This window comes from Lissotriton helveticus, chromosome 10, assembly GCF_964261635.1.
Source record: "Lissotriton helveticus chromosome 10, aLisHel1.1, whole genome shotgun sequence".
Classification (NCBI taxonomy): Eukaryota; Metazoa; Chordata; class Amphibia; order Caudata; family Salamandridae; genus Lissotriton; species Lissotriton helveticus.
In genome coordinates, this window is record NC_136071.1 from 919425722 (window position 1) to 919450705 (window position 24984).

At 52.6% G+C, this 24984-nt stretch overlaps 2 protein-coding genes across 2 annotated transcripts in view; one reads left to right on the forward strand and one right to left on the reverse strand.

The window, feature by feature from the left end:
- LOC144784142 (vimentin-like) overlaps positions 1-15742 on the reverse strand; it is a 54101-nt gene extending 38359 nt beyond the window's left edge. The window contains exon 1 of the mRNA XM_078662818.1: positions 15420-15742. Coding sequence (XP_078518944.1) covers positions 15420-15742 — 323 coding nt within the window. The remainder of the gene's footprint in view (positions 1-15419) is intronic.
- Positions 15743-17138: 1396 nt separating this feature from the next.
- The window catches only part of LOC144784143 (vimentin-like), a 33940-nt gene continuing 26094 nt past the window's right edge, over positions 17139-24984 (forward strand). The window contains exon 1 of the mRNA XM_078662819.1: positions 17139-17461. Within this exon, the coding sequence (XP_078518945.1) occupies positions 17139-17461 (323 nt within the window). The remainder of the gene's footprint in view (positions 17462-24984) is intronic.

Genomic DNA, 24984 nt, shown 5'->3' on the forward strand with positions numbered 1-24984 from the left:
CTCAGCGTGACATACCTTGCGCTGCCCCATGGAAGTAAAAGACGCCCTGATTGAAAAAGTGTCCTGAGTTCAAGCCATTAGTAGTAAGTGTTATATACACATCCTAATTCGCACCATGAAGATTTGAGGTGCTATTCTGCACTGAATCTGAGAGGGCACCACAGATGGAAATCAGATTGTGTCAAGTTAATAAGGTCCTTTGCATGCCCACCGGGAGGTGGCCAATAATGCTAAGGCTCGCTGCAGCCTTCACAGGGCACTCAATCATGGAGGCCCACCATGCCTAGGCTTCCAAAAGGTAGCCACAGGGTCACTGGATTATACTGCAAGAGGGTCATCAGAGGCCTTCGGGGCGCCTTCTTCTGAAAGTCCCCAGATTTTGCAAATCTCAGACTGGAGGCTGCTCCTTTTCAGTCTACATTTCATTTTGAAGAAGTTACCAAAGCAACTTCAGTTTTGTTACACCCATCCTTCCTTCTGAAACAAGCTAACAACTTTACTCTTTGAATAGTTCAGCACAGTTTATGTTCTACTATTGACGCTGGGTGGTCTTAGGGTGACAGTGTTCTTTATAAATACATTTTATACAATAAAAAACAAGCTTTCTCCTGCACTGGTGTAACAGACCTTGAGGGGCCCCTGCAAGCTACGTGGAGGGCCTCCCTCCAGACTCAATCTGGGGCTCTCCTGCCAGAGTACTGTGCTGAGGGGCACCCTGGAGAATGGGGGGCCCACCGCACCCCACGGCTGCGGGGGCCTGTGTTACGCCACTGTTCTCCCGCTAAATCCTAAAGGCATGGTCCCTCCTCCACGCAGGAGCATCTCAAGACCCATGTCTTCAAGCAATCCTCCCTCTCTATGTAACCTCCACTCTTAGACTTTCTGAAGAGTGTGATGCCATAAAATGCATTCATCCAATGGCTCAGCTTGTTTTTCTCCCTCACCAGTCCACCACTTCACATCATGCACCCTCCCCACTTTCAAGTGTAGCTTCTACCCCAGTATTTGATCACCACCGTTCCCGCAGTCCAGTATCTGATACTGCCACTCCCCATCTGGCCTTCGCCATATCATGCCTCACAGCAACCCCTATCTGTTACCTGCCGTGTTTCCCCATTCCATGTCTTCATCCATCTACCCAACACCTCCCCTATCCCCTAACAGGCACGTCATATCTACCTTTAGTGTCTTCTCCACTGCCTACGCTCCGGTCGCTGACACTCCTGCCCCCCCTTCCCCGTTGTGTTTCTGTACAAGGTTTGGTATCTTTGTAGCTTCGTTCGATGTTTAATGGTCCAAATACATACATGCATGCACCTCCACATTGCCTCTCACTGGCATCCCCTACACCAATGGGAGTGAGTAGGACTAGTTCAATCAATCAAACAATCAATCAGTGGTTTAGGTTCCAGGTTTTAACAGCGATGTGGGAAAAAGCTCTCCTGCCCGTTCTGCTTCTGCTGATGTGGGAGACCTCCGCCAGGGCGAGGTCAGCTGAGCAGAGGCTTCTCTTGGGTACGTAGAAATATACTCGGTCGTTGAGGTATTTGGGTCCGATGTTGTTGAGGGATTTGTAGGCGTGGGTGAGGAGTTTGTAGGTGATCCTCTTCTCGACGGGGAGCCAGTGAAGGGTTCGGAGGTCTTGGGTCATATGTTTGTGGTGCGGTGTCCATAGGACGAGTCTGGCTGCAGCGTTCTGGATGGTCTGGAGCTTGCTTATAAGAATTTTGTTGATTCCGGCGTAGAGAGTGTTGCCGTAGTCAAGTCTGCTGGTGATGAGTGCAAGGGTGACGGTCTTTCTGCAGTCGGGGGGGATCCATTTGAAAGTCTTGCGGAGGATGCGGAGGCGTTTGAAACTGGTGGAGGAGACAGCGTTGATCTGGCGGTTCATGGATAGGGAGGAGTCAAGGATATTGCTGAGGTTCCGAGCGTGGTCAGTCGGGGTGGGTGGGCTCCGGAGGGCAGAGGGCCACCAGGTGTTGTCCCATGCGGAGGTGCAGGGTCCGAGGATGAGGACCTCGGTCTTCTCGAAGTTGAGCTTTAGGCTGCTGTCCTTCATCCAAGCTGCTACACTTCTTATTCCTTCTTGGAAGATGAGTATGGTGATTTCTGGGTTCTTGGTGAGGGAGAGGATGAGTTGGGTGTCGTAGGCGTAGGATGCGACGCTAAGCCCGTGCTGTCTGACGATGGCAGCGATGGGGGCCATGTAGGTGTTGAAGAGCGTTGGGCTTAGTGAAGATCCCTGGGGTACTCCGCAGACGATGTCAGTGGGGGCGGAGTGGAAAGGGGGGAGTCTGATCCTCTGGGTTCTGCAGAGAGGAAGGATCGGATCCAGTCGAGGGTGGATCCTTGAATTCCTGCGTTGTGGAGTCTGGTGGCTAGTGTGCGATGCAAGACTGTGTTGAAGGCTGCGGAGAGGTCTAGGAGGATGAGGGCTGCGGTGTGTCCCTGGTCGAGCAGCATGCGGATGTCGTCGGTGGCAGCGAGGAGGGCAGTGTCTGTGCTGTCGTTGCTGCGGAAGCCAGATTGGGAAGTGTGGGACTTGGCCCGCAGGGCAGGTTCACCCCTAAACTTTTTTGCCTTATGTGTGACCCTGTGTCAGTGATTTCTGGGTCTCTGCGCACTTTCCCCTGGGTCCCAGAGTGAAAGTGCGTGCGTGTAGTATGGCTGGCCTGCCCTCCCATAGGAATGCATGGGGAATGTGTGTGTCCCTGGTAGTTCCTGATGCGTGGGGAGTGCAGGCTCGAGTTTAGTATGTGTAAACTCGTGAGAGTGAATGCTGCGAGATGGTATATGCGGCATGTATGTGTCTAGAAGGAAGTGCTACTTCTGGACATTGATGTGCGTGTGCTGTGAGGGTGCTGGAGAGTGATTGGCTGGAGCTGGCTGGCATGCCAGGCTCCAGGAAGTCTGGATGGGTCTGCCCGGTGGTGAGTGGGAGATTAGCATGAGTGATGTGTGGGAGGAGTGTACCTGTGTCCTGGATGGGCTGGGTTTTCCCCACACAATGCTGGCTCCGCCCCCCTGTGGTGTGTCTAACGACCCTAGCCTCCCCAGTGAATGAAATGGGTGGTTGGGCCATTAAGAGTGCTCCAGAGCCAGCTGAACCTGGTTTTCCCCCCACCCTGCACCTTGAAACAAAGGATTTGTTACTATAAGAAGGGGCTGTGTCCCCTTAGAAAATGTTCTGCTTTTGGATCCTGCCAGAGGGGGCTGTTGCTGCTGCTGGGGCCAGGAGGACCGCCACTTGGACTGTCTCCCTGCCTGGAGACCCAGTGTGCTGGCTCTGGCCCAGCCTTGCCCCCCCTGCCTGCCTCCAGCCCCTGCTGGAGCCCTGTCCTGTCCTCCAGTGCTGGGGAGCACTGAGGACTTCGTTGCCTGCAGCCTGAAAGCGCTGCTCTCTGCCCTTCAGCGCTAGGAGCGCTGAGATTGCCTGCCTAGCGCTTGAAAACGCTGGATTTTACCCCTAGCGCCTGGGAGCGCTTTTTGCTGCTGTTTAGCGCTTACGAGCGCTTATTTGTGCCTGCAGCGCTTGGGAGCGCTGTGGTCTGCAGAGGCCGGTGCCCACCCGGCATCCGATCGCCCCGTGTGGCGAGTTGACAGCGCGGGTGCCACCCCGCTTATTGCTGTGGTGTTGTGCCGATTTATTGATCTACGAGGGAGCCCACTCCTCGGATCATCTGGGAGCCCGCCTGCCTGCCTGAAACGGGCCGCCGCGCTGCCCGTGACGACCCGGAAGTGTTCCGGCCGGCCGGCCAATCAGAGCGCGGCCCCGGGAGAAGCAACCGGAAGTTCCGCCTCGCCGCCGGGAGAGGAGAGCCCAGCAGCGAGGAGAGCGGAGAAAAGGTGCCGGCAAGGCTCCGTCGCGGTGAGGAGAGCCCCGCCGCCCAGGAGAGCCCCGGGACCAGCGGGAGAGACCCGCCTCCGCTGGAGAGCCCAGCGCGAACCCGGTAGGTGCCTGCAGAGGAGGGGGGAGCGTCGGGACACATTGCCGGTGTCCGCCCCGCCCCCTCTCTGTAGCGCGACCTCGCGCCTTTGTGTTTTGAGCCTGAGGGCTCAGGGGGCACTTGTGAGCGACCCGAGTCCCCAAGAGGGGGACTCCAACCCGAGCCAGAGAGGCTCCACCGAGAGAAAGCACCTCCGCGTTTGTGGAGCCACGAGGTGCCCCGGGGGGCACCAGTAACGTTAGAGCCCAGCGAGGCTCTTGGCCAGCATTATTGCTTTGGGTCCCCAGAGCGAGGGACCCCCCAGCCCAGCGAGGCTGTACCTTTCTGTTGCTGGAGCCCTGAGAGGCTCAGCAGCCCCCCTTGCTGGTGAGAGAGCCTAAGAGAGGCTCACCAGTGCCACAGTGGTGGTTCTTTGAGCCCAGAGAGGCTCCAACTTTGCGCTAACTTTCCCTGCTCCAGTTGCCCAGCACTTTGTGGGCAACTGCCACGTTTAGGCCCTGACATTGGGACACCGGGACAGTCACAGGTGGTGACTGGTGAGTTTGGGGAAATTGGTATTTGTTCTGCACCTCTGAATGTATTGATTATGCGTCATGTGCCTTTACACCTCTGAATGTTACGGCATCATGTGTTTTGCTTACACCTCTGAATGGTTAGATTATTCATCATGTGTTCTCTTTGTCCTTTTTCACCTCTGAATGTTACGACATCATGTGTGTTGCTTTTGCACCCCTACAGGTAGTGTGACGTGTAGGTGGTTGTTTTCTCCCTAGTACAGGTGGTGCTAGTGAGGCCCTGTTACCAGTAATTACTGGTTGTATGCTATTACTGAAAGTATTGCTTTATTACTGAAAGTATTGCTTTATTACTGAAGGTATTGCTGAAGTGCTATTACTGAAAGTATTGCTTTATTACTGAAGGTATTGCTTTATTACTGAAGGTATTGCTAAAGTGCTATTACTGAAAGTATTGCTTTATTACTGAAGGTATTGCTTTATTACTGAAAGTATTGCTGCTAAAAGTGTTGATACCCTTGACAGTGGTTCAAGTGGCCCTGTCCTGTACAAATATCCCTTGTAAATTCCGCCCGTGCCTGTTGGCACAGTGTAACAAGATGTGTGTTTTATCTGATGTTTATTTAATATAATACAAAGGCTATTTTTATATAACCTTGTGTGGAGTTTTCCTTTGTGGTGGGCCTTTAGTTGTTGTTGCTGGGGTGCGTGCGCAAATACTTAACCTACATCGCCTCCAAGTTTAGCCTTGCTGCTCGCGCCACGTTACCTAGAGGGTGAGTAGGGGTTATCTTGGCGTGTAACTCCCTTGCCCTGACTTGGGTGTGGTGGTCTCTGACTGACTTTGGCGAAAGCCCTGGCCAGCCGGGGATCCCATTTCCAACATTGGCGGCAAGCGGTGGGATAAGGATTTGTGTTTGCGTTGTACCACAGTAGCAGCTGGCCGCACTTCAAAGCTCTACATTTGTTAGATAACCACATTTTGGGGATTATTGTTTTTGGTGAAATTCCATTGTTTCTTCTCCTGAAGAGTGTCATTTTATAATTGTGTTCAGTACATTTGTCCCCCGCCCTGCTTCCAGAGTTTGGTACCTGTGTCACTTTTGGTCAGGTTGAGAAGTCAGGGGTGGTAGAAACTGCCTTACCGATCCGAGGGGAGGGTGTGTGTGGATGAATGGTGTGTTTCCCTGGACGCATGAGTGAGTTCTTTTTTTAAGGAGAGTGTGGAAGTTTTGGAATTGTGTACTCCTACTTCAGATTGCTAGATCCCTTGTGTTGCACGTGTCTGTGAGCATCCTGTCAAGATGGAATCTCCTTTTAACCTTTGTGGCCTGTTTAAGTACAGTGTGCATGAGTTGGTACGGTTATGTAAGGAGAGAGACATCCCAGTGAGTGAGTCAGACACCCAGTCCAAGCTTAGGGATGACATGATCCTGTGGCAGAAGAGTGACTGGGAGCGTGAGCACAGTGAGAGGGAGAGGGCCCGGACCGCACACCATGAGGGTGGTGGGTCTGAGGGGAGCCCTGAAGAGTCTGATGTGGAGAGTGAGTGTGACAGTGGATGGGCGCCAGCAGAGAGTGAGTACCCCCTAGATAGGGAGTCCCTTGCTGGGTCCAGTGTCAGGTGTAGCACCCCATCCCTTTCCCTGTCCACAGAGGAGTGGGTGGATAGGAGAGAAGAGAGGGAGCACCAGCTGGCCATGGAGAAGCTCCGGTTAGAGTATGCCAGAGAGATGGCGCAGCTGGGTGTGAATGAGCGGACTGCAGAGGCTGAGAGGGCCTTGGCCAGGGAGAAGATAGCCCTAGAGTGTAGGTTATCCCCTGAGCGCAGTCTTAATTTTCTGGATCCCCCAGGGAGGGTTGAGTCCAGTGGTGGCAGCTATTTAGATTCCAGTCTAGAAATTCCCAGTTCCCCGAGTATGGTTCCTGTTTCCCCAGAGGAGGAGAATAGGTTGAGGTTTAGGAACCTTAGGAAACCGTCTCACCAGTCTTGGGTAGACTTTGAGGATGACTGTTGTGGAGCCCTGTGTGATTGGGTACGGGAGCCCACGAAATGTGATTGGGACATATTGTTTGATATGTTTCTCAGAGAGCAGTTGCTCAGTGTTGTTTATCCAGGATTGCGCCATCACCTAGTAGGGTGTGGATTGTCTGAACCATCTGACCTGGCAGAGGAAGCAGACCGCTGGGAAAGGGCCAGAGGTTCTGTAGAGTCATTGGTGAGTGACTCCGACAGTAGTGGGTCAGGGATCTTCCAGCCCAGCGTGGTGGAAGAGGCTCAGTGTAGCCCAGCTAGGTCCCAGTATAGTGAGAAGGGTGTAGGGGCTGACTGCCTGGCTCAGTGGAGCAGAAGTCAGTGGGTGGCTGAGAGCCCCCAGAGGCCCGAAGCCCTGTCTCAGAGCCTGGGTGGATTCTTGAGGGAACACCAGGTTGGGGACCTAGGCTGTCCTGTTAGCCCATTTGAGGAGGATCTCCTAGTGAGTAGAGGACCTGGAGCGTCTGTAACCAGAGCTCCTGTGGTTCTAGAGGCTGGCAGTACCGCTCCGGTAGGGAGGGTACAGGAGTCCAGCGTGAGGAGTGATTGGGGGATGAGTTTCCCAGTGGATGCACCAGTGGACCAGAGACTAGCCAGTTGGGCTAGATCTTCTTGGAGGGACCCGGGTGGTGCCACTTCTGGTCTGGGGGATCGTCACGCACTGTCAGGTGGACAGAGGGCGGGAGATCTGCGCCAGACAGACAGTCACACAACAGATGTGTCATTTGTTAGCCTCAGAGGGATTGTGTGTGAGTCCCAAGAAGTCCTGGAGTGCCAGGCAATTGTTCCACCAAAGGTTTTAGACCGGAGGTTGGATGGCCAGGTTCAGGATCAGCCTGACCTGAAGGGTAGGACGACTGTAACCAGTGTCCTGACCGGTTCTTCCTCCAGAGGAACTTCTCCAGGTGGGAGAGGGCAGACCTCTGGAAGGGGGTGCAGAGGGTGGGAGAGCCCAACTCTGACCCCGGTGCAACCTGAGGGGTTAAACCCTAGGTTGGAATGGCGTTCTAGGTGTCCCCCTCGCACGGGGAGGAGGAACCCTAAAAGAAGAGGAAAGGGGAGGAGAGCCTTCCCTGAGACTCCTGGTCCACCTGAGGGTGTAGACCCTAGGCTGGAGAACCAGTGGCAGTCTAGCCCTGTCTTGCAGACAGGAGGAGTGGAGAGTGGCTACTATGTGCCAGGGGTTACTACCCCCCACTTCGTGAGTAGGCAGGAACCAGTGGCACCTGGGTGGCCTAGGGCCTGGTCCTGGCCGCGGACAGCTGAGGAGTACCAGTGGGGTAGCCCAGTTGGTCCTTACAGTAGCTTTAGAAGGAACCCTAGGGGTTCACCATGGCATAGAACAGGAGGAGGTCCCGGCAGTGGCGGGCCTGCATCCGTGTTCTATCGCCCCAAGCAGGGAAGTCCATCACGGTGGTGATTGTTCTCCCCTGCGTTTTGGCTGGAAGGGGGTTATGTGGGACTTGGCCCGCAGGGCAGGTTCACCCCTAAACTTTTTGCCTTATGTGTGACCCTGTGTCAGTGATTTCTGGGTCTCTGCGCACTTTCCCCTGGGTCCCAGAGTGAAAGTGCGTGCGTGTAGTATGGCTGGCCTGCCCTCCCATAGGAATGCATGGGGAATGTGTGTGTCCCTGGTAGTTCCTGATGCGTGGGGAGTGCAGGCTCGAGTTTAGTATGTGTAAACTCGTGAGAGTGAATGCTGCGAGATGGTATATGCGGCATGTATGTGTCTAGAAGGGAAGTGCTACTTCTGGACATTGATGTGCGTGTGCTGTGAGGGTGCTGGAGAGTGATTGGCTGGAGCTGGCTGGCATGCCAGGCTCCAGGAAGTCTGGATGGGTCTGCCCGGTGGTGAGTGGGAGATTAGCATGAGTGATGTGTGGGAGGAGTGTACCTGTGTCCTGGATGGGCTGGGTTTTCCCCACACAATGCTGGCTCCGCCCCCCTGTGGTGTGTCTAACGACCCTAGCCTCCCCAGTGAATGAAATGGGTGGTTGGGCCATTAAGAGTGCTCCAGAGCCAGCTGAAACTGGTTTTCCCCCCACCCTGCACCTTGAAACAAAGGATTTGTTACTATAAGAAGGGGCTGTGTCCCCTTAGAAAATGTTCTGCTTTTGGATCCTGCCAGAGGGGGCTGTTGCTGCTGCTGGGGCCAGGAGGACCGCCACTTGGACTGTCTCCCTGCCTGGAGACCCAGTGTGCTGGCTCTGGCCCAGCCTTGCCCCCCCTGCCTGCCTCCAGCCCCTGCTGGAGCCCTGTCCTGTCCTCCAGTGCTGGGGAGCACTGAGGACTTCGTTGCCTGCAGCCTGAAAGCGCTGCTCTCTGCCCTTCAGCGCTAGGAGCGCTGAGATTGCCTGCCTAGCGCTTGGAAACGCTGGATTTTACCCCTAGCGCCTGGGAGCGCTTTTTGCTGCTGTTTAGCGCTTACGAGCGCTTATTTGTGCCTGCAGCGCTTGGGAGCGCTGTGGTCTGCAGAGGCCGGTGCCCACCCGGCATCCGATCGCCCCGTGTGGCGAGTTGACAGCGCGGGTGCCACCCCGCTTATTGCTGTGGTGTTGTGCCGATTTATTGATCTACGAGGGAGCCCACTCCTCGGATCATCTGGGAGCCCGCCTGCCTGCCTGAAACGGGCCGCCGCGCTGCCCGCGACGACCCGGAAGTGTTCCGGCCGGCCGGCCAATCAGAGCGCGGCCCCGGGAGAAGCAACCGGAAGTTCCGCCTCGCCGCCGGGAGAGGAGAGCCCAGCAGCGAGGAGAGCGGAGAAAAGGTGCCGGCAAGGCTCCGTCGCGGTGAGGAGAGCCCCGCCGCCCAGGAGAGCCCCGGGACCAGCGGGAGAGACCCGCCTCCGCTGGAGAGCCCAGCGCGAACCCGGTAGGTGCCTGCAGAGGAGGGGGGAGCGTCGGGACACATTGCCGGTGTCCGCCCCGCCCCCTCTCTGTAGCGCGACCTCGCGCCTTTGTGTTTTGAGCCTGAGGGCTCAGGGGGCACTTGTGAGCGACCCGAGTCCCCAAGAGGGGGACTCCAACCCGAGCCAGAGAGGCTCCACCGAGAGAAAGCACCTCCGCGTTTGTGGAGCCACGAGGTGCCCCGGGGGCACCAGTAGCGTTAGAGCCCAGCGAGGCTCTTGGCCAGCATTATTGCTTTGGGTCCCCAGAGCGAGGGACCCCCCAGCCCAGCGAGGCTGTACCTTTCTGTTGCTGGAGCCCTGAGAGGCTCAGCAGCCCCCCTTGCTGGTGAGAGAGCCTAAGAGAGGCTCACCAGTGCCACAGTGGTGGTTCTTTGAGCCCAGAGAGGCTCCAACTTTGCGCTAACTTTCCCTGCTCCAGTTGCCCAGCACTTTGTGGGCAACTGCCACGTTTAGGCCCTGACATTGGGACACCGGGACAGTCACAGGTGGTGACTGGTGAGTTTGGGGAAATTGGTATTTGTTCTGCACCTCTGAATGTATTGATTATGCGTCATGTGCCTTTACACCTCTGAATGTTACGGCATCATGTGTTTTGCTTACACCTCTGAATGGGTAGATTATTCATCATGTGTTCTCTTTGTCCTTTTTCACCTCTGAATGTTACGACATCATGTGTGTTGCTTTTGCACCCCTACAGGTAGTGTGACGTGTAGGTGGTTGTTTTCTCCCTAGTACAGGTGGTGCTAGTGAGGCCCTGTTACCAGTAATTACTGGTTGTATGTTATTACTGAAAGTATTGCTTTATTACTGAAAGTATTGCTTTATTACTGAAGGTATTGCTGAAGTGCTATTACTGAAAGTATTGCTTTATTACTGAAGGTATTGCTTTATTACTGAAGGTATTGCTAAAGTGCTATTACTGAAAGTATTGCTTTATTACTGAAGGTATTGCTTTATTACTGAAAGTATTGCTGCTAAAAGTGTTGATACCCTTGACAGTGGTTCAAGTGGCCCTGTCCTGTACAAATATCCCTTGTAAATTCCGCCCGTGCCTGTTGGCACAGTGTAACAAGATGTGTGTTTTATCTGATGTTTATTTATTATAATACAAAGGCTATTTTTATATAACCTTGTGTGGAGTTTTCCTTTGTGGTGGGCCTTTAGTTGTTGTTGCTGGGGTGCGTGCGCAAATACTTAACCTACATCGCCTCCAAGTTTAGCCTTGCTGCTCGCGCCACGTTACCTAGAGGGTGAGTAGGGGTTATCTTGGCGTGTAACTCCCTTGCCCTGACTTGGGTGTGGTGGTCTCTGACTGACTTTGGCGAAAGCCCTGGCCAGCCGGGGATCCCATTTCCAACAGGAAGTGTCTAGGATGCAGTTTTCTTCAATGAGGGCGGTTAGCTGGGCGTTCATGAGTTGTTAGGTGACTTTGGCAGTGAACGCGAGGAGACATATAGACTGGTAGTTCTTCAGGTCCATTGGGTCGGCCGTTGTTTTCTTGAGGAGGGGTTTCACCTCTGCGCGTTTCCTGTCTTCAGGGCAGGTGCCGGTTGAAAGGGAGGAGTTGATAGTGTGTCCTAGTTTGGGATCGATGGCAGCGGCAGCCCTGTGGAAGATGTGGGGGGGGGGGCAGTTGTCCGTAAGGGCTCCTGAATGTGTATTCTTCATGGTTGAGGAGAAGAGCTCGGCAGACTCCTTAACCCAGGAGGTGATGGTCGGCTTCTTGACGGTGGTGGGTGGTGTGGTGATGTCTTCTGCAGGCTCGCTGAAATTGTCGTATAGGGCCTGGATCTTCAGGTGGAAGTTGGAGCTGAGTTTGTTGCATAGTTCCTGGGAGGGTGCGATGTCAGTGGCTTCGCAGAATGGTTTTGCGAACTGCTGAATGACGTTGAACAATTCCTTCATGTTGGATGCGTTGGTCTTGACTTTGTCTCTGATGAAGTTTCTTTTGGTGTCCCTTATACGCTGGAGGTAGTCTTTCATGGCGATCTTGTGAAGGTTTCGTGCTTCCGAGGCATTCAGGTTCTGCCAGGTTTTCTCCAAACGTCTGCAGGTACGCCTGGCTTCTTGGAGTTCGGTGGTGAACCAGGCGGCCATTGGCGGGCGTTGTTTGGCGGTGTGCCAGAGAGGTGCCAGCTTGCCGGCACAGCAAGAGACCCAGTGGTGGAATTCCCTGGCTGTGGAGTTGGGGTCGGTGGTAGAACTGGGGGGGTCTTGGAGGAGGGTGGAGTTCAGGTGTTCCTCAGTGACCTTGCTCCAGTTCTGTTGAGGCAGGCGCAGGGCAGGCTTGGGTGCGGTGAAAATAACAAAGTGACCCGCACAAGGAAAATTATAAACAGATTATATTTTTTGCTAGATAATGCAATAGTATTTTCAGATTTACAACATGAACGCTTTCCAAGGAGAAGTAAGATCCAAGTCTTGAGAGTTGTATTAGAAGACTTTTTATTCATGAAAAAATATATTGGAGAATCAGAAAATTGCTAGCTGCCAACGCGTTTCGTCACCACCGTGACTTCTTCAGGGCTCTAAAATCAGTAGAACTGTGATAGATAGAGCTTGCGTCGCTTGGACAGAAATACATCAATGAAAAAACATTAAAAATCCTCTCTCCTAGTTCCCTTTGTATTTATTCTGACTTCTCAGTTATTTCCTCTGTTATACAGCAGTTTTCAGTATTAACATCTGTGTCACAGGGATAATGTCAAGGGTAGTCTGATATATCCCCAATAGTGTCTTGCTTATTTTTGTATGTTCAGGTCTTGTGGTGTTATGGGACCATCAGAATTTCTTCAGTAAATGGCGGGCATCTGGTTAGGGCTCTCCTAGTTACCCTCTTCTGTCAGATAGTCTCGTCAACCTCTTAACCCACACCTGCCTCGGGAGGGAAAACCCGGCAGCGCGCGTTCCTGTCCTCTGCTCCGCGCGCCTTGCTCAGCGTGGCACGCGCATGAACAGACCTAACGGGTTTTTCCTCCCGAGGCAGGTGTGGGTTAAGAGGTTGACGAGACTGTCAGACAGAAGAGGGTAAATAGGAGAGCCCTAACCAGATGCCCGCCATTTACTGAAGAAATTCTGATGGTCCCATAACACCACAAGACCTGAACATACAAAAATAAGCAAGACTTTATTGGGGATATATCAGACTACCCTTGACATTATCCCTGTGACACAGATGTTAATACTGAAAACTGCTGTATAACAGAGGAAATAACTGAGAAGTCAGACTAAATACAAAGGGAACTAGGAGAGAGGATTTTTAATGTTTTTTCATTGATGTATTTCTGTCCAAGCGACGCAAGCTCTATCTATCACAGTTCTACTGATTTTAGAGCCCTGAAGAAGTCACGGTGGTGACGAAACGCGTTGGCAGCTAGCAATTTTCTGAATCTCCAATATATTTTTTCATGAATAAAAAGTCTTCTAATACAACTCTCAAGACTTGGATCTTACTTCTCCTTGGAAAGCGTTCATGTTGTATATCTGAAAATACTATTGCATTATCTAGCAAAAAATATAATCTGTTTATAATTTTCCTTGTGTGGGTCACTTTGTTATTTTCATTGTATGTGATGTTTTGTATCACTATTTAGGGGGTGTTCACGGGTCACGCCCTCGACCAATACGCACAGGCTTTTGAGTACTAGATATAGGACTATATATAGTGGAATAGTGTGCAGGTAGAAAATAGCTCTGACCCAATCTTGTTGTGTTGTTCAGGCTTGGGTGCGGTGGTGTTGTTGACAGTGAAATGGACGCAGTGGTGGTCTGTCCAGAGGGGCTGGGTGGTGTGGCTGAAGCGGATGTTAGATCCTCCTGCAAAGATGGGGTCGAGGGTGTGTCCAGCTCTGTGGGTGGGCCTGTTGAGAAGCTGTTTCAGTCCTAGGCTGGTGAGGTTCTCAAGGAGAGTGGTGGAATCGGGATCCTAGTTGTTCTCGAGGTGGAAGTTCAGGTCCCCGAGCAGGATGTAGTCGGTGGAGGTGATGGTGTGGGGTGCGGCGAGCTTGGTGATGGTGGTTGCGGGCTGGGTGTGGGGTCCCGGTGGTCTGTAGATGAGGGTGCCACATGGCGTGGTCCTGGGTCTGGAAGTGGAGATGTTCTGTGTTGGAGTGTGGGTCGCTGGTGCTGGATGTGGAGAGCCAGAGGGGGATCTTGTGTGCGATGGCGAGTCCTCCTCCCGGGAGGTGTGGGCGGTCCTTTCTCTGGATCGTGTAGCCATCAGGGATAGCTCTGGCGATGTCGGGGCCGGAGGTGGCGTTGGTCCAGGTTTCCATGAAGAATGCGATGACGGGCGAGAGGGGGTTGATCAAGTCCCAGATCTCCACGGCGTGACGGTGTAGAGAGCGCATGTTGAGAAGGATGCAGTTGAGGGTTTCAGTGGGTCGTTCAGTGGGAGGTCCTTCGGTGGCTGTGGGCGTCATGTCGATGGTAAAGGACCTTCGGCTGTGCCCGCACGAGAACTGCCCATGGGTCTTGCTGGGCGCGGATCTTACACAATCGGTATGTGTGAACTGGGTCTACAGCCGGGTTGTGGACCTCTAGAGCAGCGCTCCATCTACCAGCAGCAGTCTCCCTACCTCTTCCGTCCAAAGAAAAATGTATAACACTTGTTCTAAAGGCTGCTGGTGCCCTTGCCTGCTTTTTTTTCTTTCCATAGCGCTCCATAATCTTGCCCCCCACACCTTCCCAAATATTCAATATAAAGACAATTAAGGAGGACAAGTTGGTGGCATGCCTTAATCCGCCCACCCACCTTCCTCCTACTCCTCCCAAATTATCAATTGCTAGACACTTAAAGAAGACGCTTGGGAGGGGGTGCCAACGTTGCTTTTACCCAAACTGTTCCCTGAGCAATGGCCGGCTCAGGACAACCCTCTGACCTAGCCCTGAGAGGCTTGTTACACTCCTTAAGAATCCAGAAAGGCTTTGCCAGTTAATGCTATAGTGGGGTGCCCCTCTGGACCCGCCCTCAGAAGCTGGGCATGGTGGTCAGCAGGTTTACACTTATTGCTACAGTGGGATGCCCCTCTGAGGATTGGTATGGTCTGTTGCAGGGTACAAGTCCTAAAAAAAGAAGTAGGGGGGGTCTAACCTAGTTAATCAGTATGCAAGTGGCATCACAAAGCGTGGCATCGCAAGCGTGTGACATAACGGCGCGTGACATTACAGTGCGTGACATCAAAGAAACTGGCATCACAAGAAGTGATATCAGATTTTAAGCTCTCACATATATGTTTAGCAGGTGTATCATGAGCACATTTCGAGTATACTTGCAAACCCTCCTGATTTAGGCAGAAGATTCACACTTTTGTACGCTACATATAAAACAATGTTACCTTTTGTCAGCATTAAGCTTTCTCTAGCCCTAGTGCTTTAAAAAGAATAGTGATATTTAAATTATTACAAGGCCCCCTCAAGGGTAATAAGCGTATATAAATGTAATTTATTTTGTGCAAATACTGGGAAAGGCCAACACACCGGACGTTCTAACAGTGCATGAAAATCTCCTAAACAGAGCATGAATAAAGTGAAAAGCTGCCGCTCCTAAGTATGTGTGCAGTGCTAACAAAGTGCGAGCCTTTGTTTCCCCTCTACTGCATTTGCATCAGGTGTGAGGCTCCTGACTGCTGCCAGCCAGGAAACTCCAACAAAAGGAGGCTTGATGACCCCCGAGAATCGGCCTTTGTTGTGGCCAGTATTCTAGAAGGAGTCAGAAATAAGAGAGCCCCATCCCCGCCTGCACGTTGTTGTGATGGAAAGCAGATAACAACGTGCAGGCGCTGCTGAATGTGTCCCGGTGTTTGGAAATTACATCGGGACGAATTCAGCATCTTTTCTTGTGGGGCCCACCTCCTTGGCAGGGTGGACGGCATCCACCCTTTGAAAGAAGTGGGGGGACGCCGTCCACCCCGACTCGTGCCCTGGGCTGGTCCTTTGGTGTCACAAAGGTTGCCAGCTGTTGCTAGATAGTAATGCGGTCCTTCGAAAGACCCCCTCAGACACCATCCCCTTACTTCTTTTGCAGCCGCTGGATTTCGTCGCTAAAGTTGAGGCGGTCGGCATCGACGCGGGTCTTCTCGTTGGTGAGCTGGTCCACCTGCCTGCGCAGCTCCCGCAGCTCCTCCTCGTACAGGTCGCCCACGCGGGTCTTGCCCTGGCCCTTCCGCTTCTCCAGCTCGGCCACGAGGCTCTTGTTCTGCTGCTCCAGGAAGCGCACTTTGTCGATGTATTTGGCGAAGCGGTCGTTCAGCTGCTGCATCTCGACCTTCTCGTTGATGTAGGTGAACGTGAACTCCTGATTGGTGGCATCTGCCAGGGAGGTGTCCAGAGTGTTCATGTTGCTGCTGCGGTGCTCCCCTGTGCTTCTCTGTGCTCCTCTCTGGTGCGCTCAGTCGGTGCTGAGGGGCGGCCGGGGACCTCTTTTAATACTCTCATGAGGGGACCGCATCCGCAGAGGCAGCGACCACAGCCAATGGGAGGACGGAGCGGCCCCAATCTGCCAATCAGCGCCAGGGTGTGACCAGGACCGTCCGGGCAGGACCAGCAGCAGGTCCACACAACAACAACAACGACGACTGATCACTATGAATGCAGCACGCCACCATCCTGCTGCAGCAGCCAATCCTGGCGCACCGCTAACAGCGCCACTGCGCCAGGATTGGCTAACGAGCAGCGTACTATCTGCCCATATTGTGCCCGGGACCCCGGGTCCCTGCCTGTGTGTCTGGGTGATATGGAGGGGGGGGAGGGAAGGTGTACCAGTGTACGCATGCGCGGCCAGTCTCAGTATTGCCTTCTCCTGGGTTTCACATGCGCAGCGTGTGTGAGTGTCATACGCTATTCTGGCTGCCTGTGCGCTGCAGCCCCGCCCACCGGCCCACTTCCTTAAAGATGCCCGATTCTGTCGGGCCGGTAGTGCGCTTGAGTCAGTGCGCGCCACTATTTACAAAAAAAACATTTTTTAATGCATGTTGGCACTGCAGTGCGGTCGTACATGGCTAGTGGGGCGTTGCCCCAACGCCCCCAATGGACGCACCGCCACTGTTGGGGGCATCCCGTGTCTGAACTGTCCTCTTTAACACCACATTTTGCTTTTACTGTTACTTGCGCACCCGCGCAGGCATCCTTCAGCTGCTCTCCCCATCCTCTACCTAGGTGGCCAGAGAGGGATGTATGCTGGGCAGGGGGCCCTCTTTATTGCCAAGGGGGGGGGGGGGGGGGGGGGACTTGATAAACTGTAGCGTTGCAGGAATGGGCTTTGTACTAGGAAGTAATCCACATATTTGGGCTGCAATATAGGGAGAAGGGTGGGAGGCTTCGGAAATAGATGCACTACCGACATTGCCTGTCCCGCGAGTCTCAAAATGTTAAGATGCGGAGCATGCGACGTTAAACTTTCTTTTCATGACTGTGATGCAGCTGTCCCTCCTTCTTGCACTGTGCTGAGGAGCCCGCCTCCCTCCCAGTGAAGACAGAATTTGGAACAAGCCCCACCTCTGCCCAGCCGCTGCACCCTGGACCTGCTGCTGGTCCTGCCCGGACGGTCCTGGTCACACCCTGGCGCTGATTGGCAGATTGGGGCCGCTCCGTCCTCCCATTGGCTGTGGTCGCTGCCTCTGCGGATGCGGTCCCCTCATGAGAGTATTAAAAGAGGTCCCCGGCCGCCCCTCAGCACTGACTGAGCGCACCAGAGAGGAGCACAGAGAAGCACAGGGGAGCACCGCAGCAGCAACATGAACACTCTGGACACCTCCCTGGCAGATGCCACCAATCAGGAGTTCATGTTCACCTGCATCAACGAGAAGGTCGAGATGCAGCATCTGAACGACCGCTTCGCCAAATACATCGACAAAGTGCGCTTCCTGGAGCAGCAGAACAAGAGCCTCGTGGCCGAGCTGGAGAAGCGGAAGGGCCAGGGCAAGACCCGCGTGGGCGACCTGTACGAGGAGGAGCTGCGGGAGCTGCGCAGGCAGGTGGACCAGCTCACCAACGAGAAGACCCGCGTCGATGCCGACCGCCTCAACTTTAGCGACGAAATCCAGCGGCTGCAAAAGAAGTAAGGGGATGGTGTCTGAGGGGGTCTTTTGAAGGACCGCATTACTATCTAGCAACAGCTGGCAACCTTTGTGACACCAAAGGACCAGCCCAGGGCACGAGTCGGGGTGGACGGCGTCCCCCCACTTATTTCACAGGGTGGATGCCGTCCACCCTGCCAAGGAGGTGGGCCCCACAAAAAAAGATGCTGAATTCGTCCCGATGTAATTTCCAAACACCGGGACACATTCAGCAGCGCCTGCACGTTGTTATCTGCTTTCCATCACAACAACGTGCAGGCGGGGATGGGGCTCTCTTATTTCTGACTCCTTCTAGAATACTGGCCACAACAAAGGCCGATTCTCGGGGGTCCCAAGCCTCCTTTTGTTGGAGTTTCCTGGCTGGCAGCAGTCAGGAGCCTCACACCTGATGCAAATGCAGTAGAGGGGAAACAAAGGCTCGCACTTTGTTAGCACTGCACACATACTTAGGAGCGGCAGCTTTTCTCTTTATTCATGCTCTGTTTAGGAGATTTTCATGCACTGTTAGAACGTCCGGTGTGTTGGCCTTTCCCAGTATTTGCACAAAATAAATTACATTTATATACGCTTATTACCCTTGAGGGGGCCTTGTAATAATTTAAATATCACTATTCTTTTTAAAGCACTAGGGCTAGAGAAAGCTTAATGCTGACAAAAGGTAACATTGTTTTATATGTAGCGTACAAAAGTGTGAATCTTCTGCCTAAATCAGGAGGGTTTGCAAGTATACTTGAAATGTGCTCATGATACACCTGCTAAACATATATGTGAGAGCTTAAAATCTGATATCACTTCTTGTGATGCCAGTTTCTTTGATGTCACGCACTGTAATGTCACGCGCCGTTATGTCACACGCTTGCGATGCCACGCTTTGTGATGCCACTTGAATACTGATTAACTAGGTTAGACCCCCCCTACTTCTTTTTTTAGGACTTGTACCCTGCAAAGGACCATACCAAGCCTCAGAGGGGCATCCCACTGTAGCAATAAGTGTAAACCTGCTGACCACCATGCCCAGCTTCTGAGGGCTGGTCCAGAGGGGCACCCCACTATAGCATTAACTGGCAAAGCCTTTCTGGATTCTTAAGGAGTGTAACAAGCCTCTCAGGGCTAGGTCAGAGGGTTGTCCTGAGCCGGCCATTGCTCAGGGAACAGTCTGGGTAAAAGCAACGTTGGCACCCCCTCCCAAGCGTCTTCTTTAAGTGTCTAGCAATTGATAATTTGGGAGGAGTAGGAGGAAGGTGGGTGGGCGGATTAAGGCATGCCACCAACTTGTCCTCCTTAATTGTCTTTATATTGAATATTTGGGAAGGTGTGGGGGGCAAGATTATGGAGCGCTATGGAAAGAAAAAAAAGCAGGCAAGGGCACCAGCAGCCTTTAGAACAAGTGTTATACATTTTTCTTTGGACGGAAGAGGTAGGGAGACTGCTGCTGGTAGATGGAGCGCTGCTCTAGAGGTCCACAACCCGGCTGTAGACCCAGTTCACACATACCGATTGTGTAAGATCCGCGCCCAGCAAGACCCATGGGCAGTTCTCGTGCGGGCACAGCCGAAGGTCCTTTACCATCGACATGACGCCCACAGCCACCGAAGGACCTCCCACTGAACGACCCACTGAAACCCTCAACTGCATCCTTCTCAACATGCGCTCTCTACACCGTCACGCCGTGGAGATCTGGGACTTGATCAACCCCCTCTCGCCCGTCATCGCATTCTTCATGGAAACCTGGACCAACGCCACCTCCGGCCCCGACATCGCCAGAGCTATCCCTGATGGCTACACGATCCAGAGAAAGGACCGCCCACACCTCCCGGGAGGAGGACTCGCCATCGCACACAAGATCCCCCTCTGGCTCTCCACATCCAGCACCAGCGACCCACACTCCAACACAGAACATCTCCACTTCCAGACCCAGGACCACGCCATGTGGCACCCTCATCTACAGACCACCGGGACCCCACACCCAGCCCGCAACCACCATCACCAAGCTCGCCGCACCCCACACCATCACCTCCACCGACTACATCCTGCTCGGGGACCTGAACTTCCACCTCGAGAACAACTAGGATCCCGATTCCACCACTCTCCTTGAGAACCTCACCAGCCTAGGACTGAAACAGCTTCTCAACAGGCCCACCCACAGAGCTGGACACACCCTCGACCCCATCTTTGCAGGAGGATCTAACATCCGCTTCAGCCACACCACCCAGCCCCTCTGGACAGACCACCACTGCGTCCATTTCACTGTCAACAACACCACCGCACCCAAGCCTGAACAACACAACATGATTGGGTCAGAGCTATTTTCTACCTGCACACTATTCCACTATATATAGTCCTATATCTAGTACTCAAAAGCCTGTGCGTATTGGTCGAGGGCGTGACCCGTGAACACCCCCTAAATAGTGATGCAAAACATCACATACAATGAAAATAACAAAGTGACCCACACAAGGAAAATTATAAACAGATTATATTTTTTGCTAGATAATGCAATAGTATTTTCAGATATACAACATGAACGCTTTCCAAGGAGAAGTAAGATCCAAGTCTTGAGAGTTGTATTAGAAGAATTTTTATTCATGAAAAAATATATTGGAGATTCAGAAAATTGCTAGCTGCCAACGCGTTTCGTCACCACCGTGACTTCTTCAGGGCTCTAAAATCAGTAGAACTGTGATAGATAGAGCTTGCGTCGCTTGGACAGAAATACATCAATGAAAAAACATTAAAAATCCTCTCTCCTAGTTCCCTTTGTATTTAGTCTGACTTCTCAGTTATTTCCTCTGTTATACAGCAGTTTTCAGTATTAACATCTGTGTCACAGGGATAATGTCAAGGGTAGTCTGATATATCCCCAATAGTGTCTTGCTTATTTTTGTATGTTCAGGTCTTGTGGTGTTATGGGACCATCAGAATTTCTTCAGTAAATGGCGGGCATCTGGTTAGGGCTCTCCTATTTACCCTCTTCTGTCTGATAGTCTCGTCAACCTCTTAACCCACACCTGCCTCGGGAGGGAAAACCCGTTAGGTCTGTTCATGCGCGTGCCACGCTGAGCAAGGCGCGCGGAGCAGAGGACAGGAACGCGCGCTGCCGGGTTTTCCCTCCCGAGGCAGGTGTGGGTTAAGAGGTTGACGAGACTATCTGACAGAAGAGGGTAACTAGGAGAGCCCTAACCAGATGCCCGCCATTTACTGAAGAAATTCTGATGGTCCCATAACACCACAAGACCTGAACATACAAAAATAAGCAAGACACTATTGGGGATATATCAGACTACCCTTGACATTATCCCTGTGACACAGATGTTAATACTGAAAACTGCTGTATAACAGAGGAAATAACTGAGAAGTCAGAATAAATACAAAGGGAACTAGGAGAGAGGATTTTTAATGTTTTTTCATTGATGTATTTCTGTCCAAGCGACGCAAGCTCTATCTATCACAGTTCTACTGATTTTAGAGCCCTGAAGAAGTCACGGTGGTGACGAAACGCGTTGGCAGCTAGCAATTTTCTGATTCTCCAATATATTTTTTCATGAATAAAAAGTCTTCTAATACAACGCTCAAGACTTGGATCTTACTTCTCCTTGGAAAGCGTTCATGTTGTATATCTGAAAATACTATTGCATTATCTAGCAAAAAATATAATCTGTTTATAATTTTCCTTGTGCGGGTCACTTTGTTATTTTCACCGCACCCAAGCCTGCCCTGCGCCTGCCTCAACAGAACTGGAGCAAGGTCACTGAGGAACACCTGAACTCCACCCTCCTCCAAGACCCCCCCAGTTCTACCACCGACCCCAACTCCACAGCCAGGGAATTCCACCACTGGGTCTCTTGCTGTGCCGGCAAGCTGGCACCTCTCTGGCACACCGCCAAACAACGCCCGCCAATGGCCGCCTGGTTCACCACCGAACTCCAAGAAGCCAGGCGTACCTGCAGACGTTTGGAGAAAACCTGGCAGAACCTGAATGCCTTGGAAGCACGAAACCTTCACAAGATCGCCATGAAAGACTACCTCCAGCGTATAAGGGACACCAAAAGAAACTTCATCAGAGACAAAGTCAAGACCAACGCATCCAACATGAAGGAACTGTTCAACGTCATTCAGCAGTTCGCAAAACCATTCTGCGAAGCCACTGACATCGCACCCTCCCAGGAACTATGCAACAAACTCAGCTCCAACTTCCACCTGAAGATCCAGGCCCTATACGACAATTTCAGCGAGCCTGCAGAAGACATCACCACACCACCCACCACCGTCAAGAAGCCGACCATCACCTCCTGGGTTACGGAGTCTGCCGAGCTCTTCTCCTCAACCATGAAGAATACACATTCAGGAGCCCTTACGGACAACTGCCCCCCCCCCACATCTTCCACAGGGCTGCCGCTGCCATCGATCCCAAACTAGGACACACTATCAACTCCTCCCTTTCAACCGGCACCTGCCCTGAAGACAGAAAACGCGCAGAGGTGAAACCCCTCCTCAAGAAAACAACGGCCGACCCAATGGACCTGAAGAACTACCAGTCTATATGTCTCCTCGCGTTCACTGCCAAAGTCACCTAACAACTCATGAACGCCCAGCTAACCGCCCTCATTGAAGAAAACTGCATCCTAGACACTACCCAATCTGGCTTCCGCAGCAACGACAGCACAGACACTGCCCTCCTCGCTGCCACCGACGACATCCGCATGCTGCTCGACCAGGGACACACCGCAGCCCTCATCCTCCTAGACCTCTCCGCAGCCTTCAACACAGTCTTGCATCGCACACTAGCCACCAGACTCCACAACGCAGGAATTCAAGGATCCACCCTCGACTGGATCCGATCCTTCCTCTCTGGCAGAACCCAGTGGATCAGACTCCCCCCTTTCCACTCCGCCCCCACTGACATCGTCTGCGGAGTACCCCAGGGATCTTCACTAAGCCCAACGCTCTTCAACACCTACATGGCCCCCATCGCTGCCATCGTCAGACAGCACGGGCTTAGCGTCGCATCCTACGCCTACGACACCCAACTCATCCTCTCCCTCACCAAGAACCCAGAAATCACCATACTCATCTTCCAAGAAGGAATAAGAAGTGTAGCAGCTTGGATGAAGGACAGCAGCCTAAAGCTCAACTTCGAGAAGACCGAGGTCCTCATCCTCGGACCCTGCACCTCCGCATGGGACAACACCTGGTGGCCCTCTGCCCTCCGGAGCCCACCCACCCCGACTGACCACGCTCGGAACCTCAGCAATATCCTTGACTCCTCCCTATCCATGAACCGCCAGATCAACGCTGTCTCCTCCACCAGTTTCAAACGCCTCCGCATCCTCCGCAAGACTTTCAAATGGATCCCCCCGACTGCAGAAAGACCGTCACCCTTGCACTCATCACCAGCAGACTTGACTACGGCAACACTCTCTACGCCGGAATCAACACAATTCTTATAAGCAAGCTCCAGACCATCCAGAACGCTGCAGCCAGACTCGTCCTAGGGACACCGCACCACAAACATATGACCCAAGACCTCCGAACCCTTCACTGGCTCCCCGTCGAGAAGAGGATCACCTACAAACTCCTCACCCACGCCTACAAATCCCTCAACAACATCGGACCCAAATACCTCAACGACCGAGTATATTTCTACGTACCCAAGAGAAGCCTCTGCTCAGCTGACCTCGCCCTGGCGGAGGTCTCCCACATCAGCAGAAGCAGAACGGGCAGGAGAGCTTTTTCCCACATCGCTGTTAAAACCTGGAACCTAAACCACTGATTGATTGTTTGATTGATTGAACTAGTCCTACTCACTCCCATTGGTGTAGGGGATGCCAGTGAGAGGCAATGTGGAGGTGCATGCATGTATGTATTTGGACCATTAAACATCGAACGAAGCTACAAAGATACCAAACCTTGTACAGAAACACAACGGGGAAGGGGGGGCAGGAGTGTCAGCGACCGGAGCGTAGGCAGTGGAGAAGACACTAAAGGTAGATATGACGTGCCTGTTAGGGGATAGGGGAGGTGTTGGGTAGATGGATGAAGACATGGAATGGGGAAACACGGCAGGTAACAGATAGGGGTTGCTGTGAGGCATGATATGGCGAAGGCCAGATGGGGAGTGGCAGTATCAGATACTGGACTGCGGGAACGGTGGTGATCAAATACTGGGGTAGAAGCTACACTTGAAAGTGGGGAGGGTGCATGATGTGAGGTGGTGGACTGGTGAGGGAGAAAAACAAGCTGAGCCATTGGATGAATGCATTTTATGGCATCACACTCTTCAGAAAGTCTAAGAGTGGAGGTTACATAGAGAGGGAGGATTGCTTGAAGACATGGGTCTTGAGATGCTCCTGCGTGGAGGAGGGACCATGCCTTTAGGATTTAGCGGGAGAACAGTGGCGTAACACAGGCCCCCGCAGCCGTGGGGTGCGGTGGGCCCCCCATTCTCCAGGGTGCCCCTCAGCACAGTACTCTGGCAGGAGAGCCCCGGATTGAGTCTGGAGGGGGGCCCTCCACGTAGCTTGCAGGGGCCCCTCAAGGTCTGTTACACCAGTGCAGGAGAAAGCTTGTTTTTTATTGTATAAAATGTATTTATAAAGAACACTGTCACCCTAAGACCACCCAGCGTCAATAGTAGAACATCAACTGTGCTGAACTATTCAAAGAGTAAAGTTGTTAGCTTGTTTCAGAAGGAAGGATGGGTGTAACAAAACTGAAGTTGCTTTGGTAACTTCTTCAAAATGAAATGTAGACTGAAAAGGAGCAGCCTCCAGTCTGAGATTTGCAAAATCTGGGGACTTTCAGAAGAAGGCGCCCCGAAGGCCTCTGATGACCCTCTTGCAGTATAATCCAGTGACCCTGTGGCTACCTTTTGGAAGCCTAGGCATGGTGGGCCTCCATGATTGAGTGCCCTGTGAAGGCTGCAGCGAGCCTTAGCATTATTGGCCACCTCCCGGTGGGCATGCAAAGGACCTTATTAACTTGACACAATCTGATTTCCATCTGTGGTGCCCTCTCAGATTCAGTGCAGAATAGCACCTCAAATCTTCATGGTGCGAATTAGGATGTGTATATAACACTTACTACTAATGGCTTGAACTCAGGACACTGTTTCAATCAGGGCGTCTTTTACTTCCATGGGGCAGCGCAAGGTATGTCACGCTGAGTGGTTTCATGGGTATGGTGGGTTGTGTCCTCTGTTCTAAAAACGTGAGGGCTGACATCCCACCATGTTTACAAACACAGGGTAACGTCCCCGAGATTTTGCCCTCAAACATCTGTACTTTTGGACGAGGAGTGCGTCCCTTGGACATCAGGTTCCCCCTCACAGCTACCCGTGTCTTCTCTCGCTCTCTTCTTTAATAAAGCTATGGCCACTCTCTCACGCCCTCTGCCTGCCAAACTGTGAATTCTCGAGTGCTGCGAGCTCATGAAGTTAGATACAGTTTGTTTTTCGACATTGCTCCGGCAGGTCCATATCTCTCCTAAGCTGGGTTTCTTAGGTGTG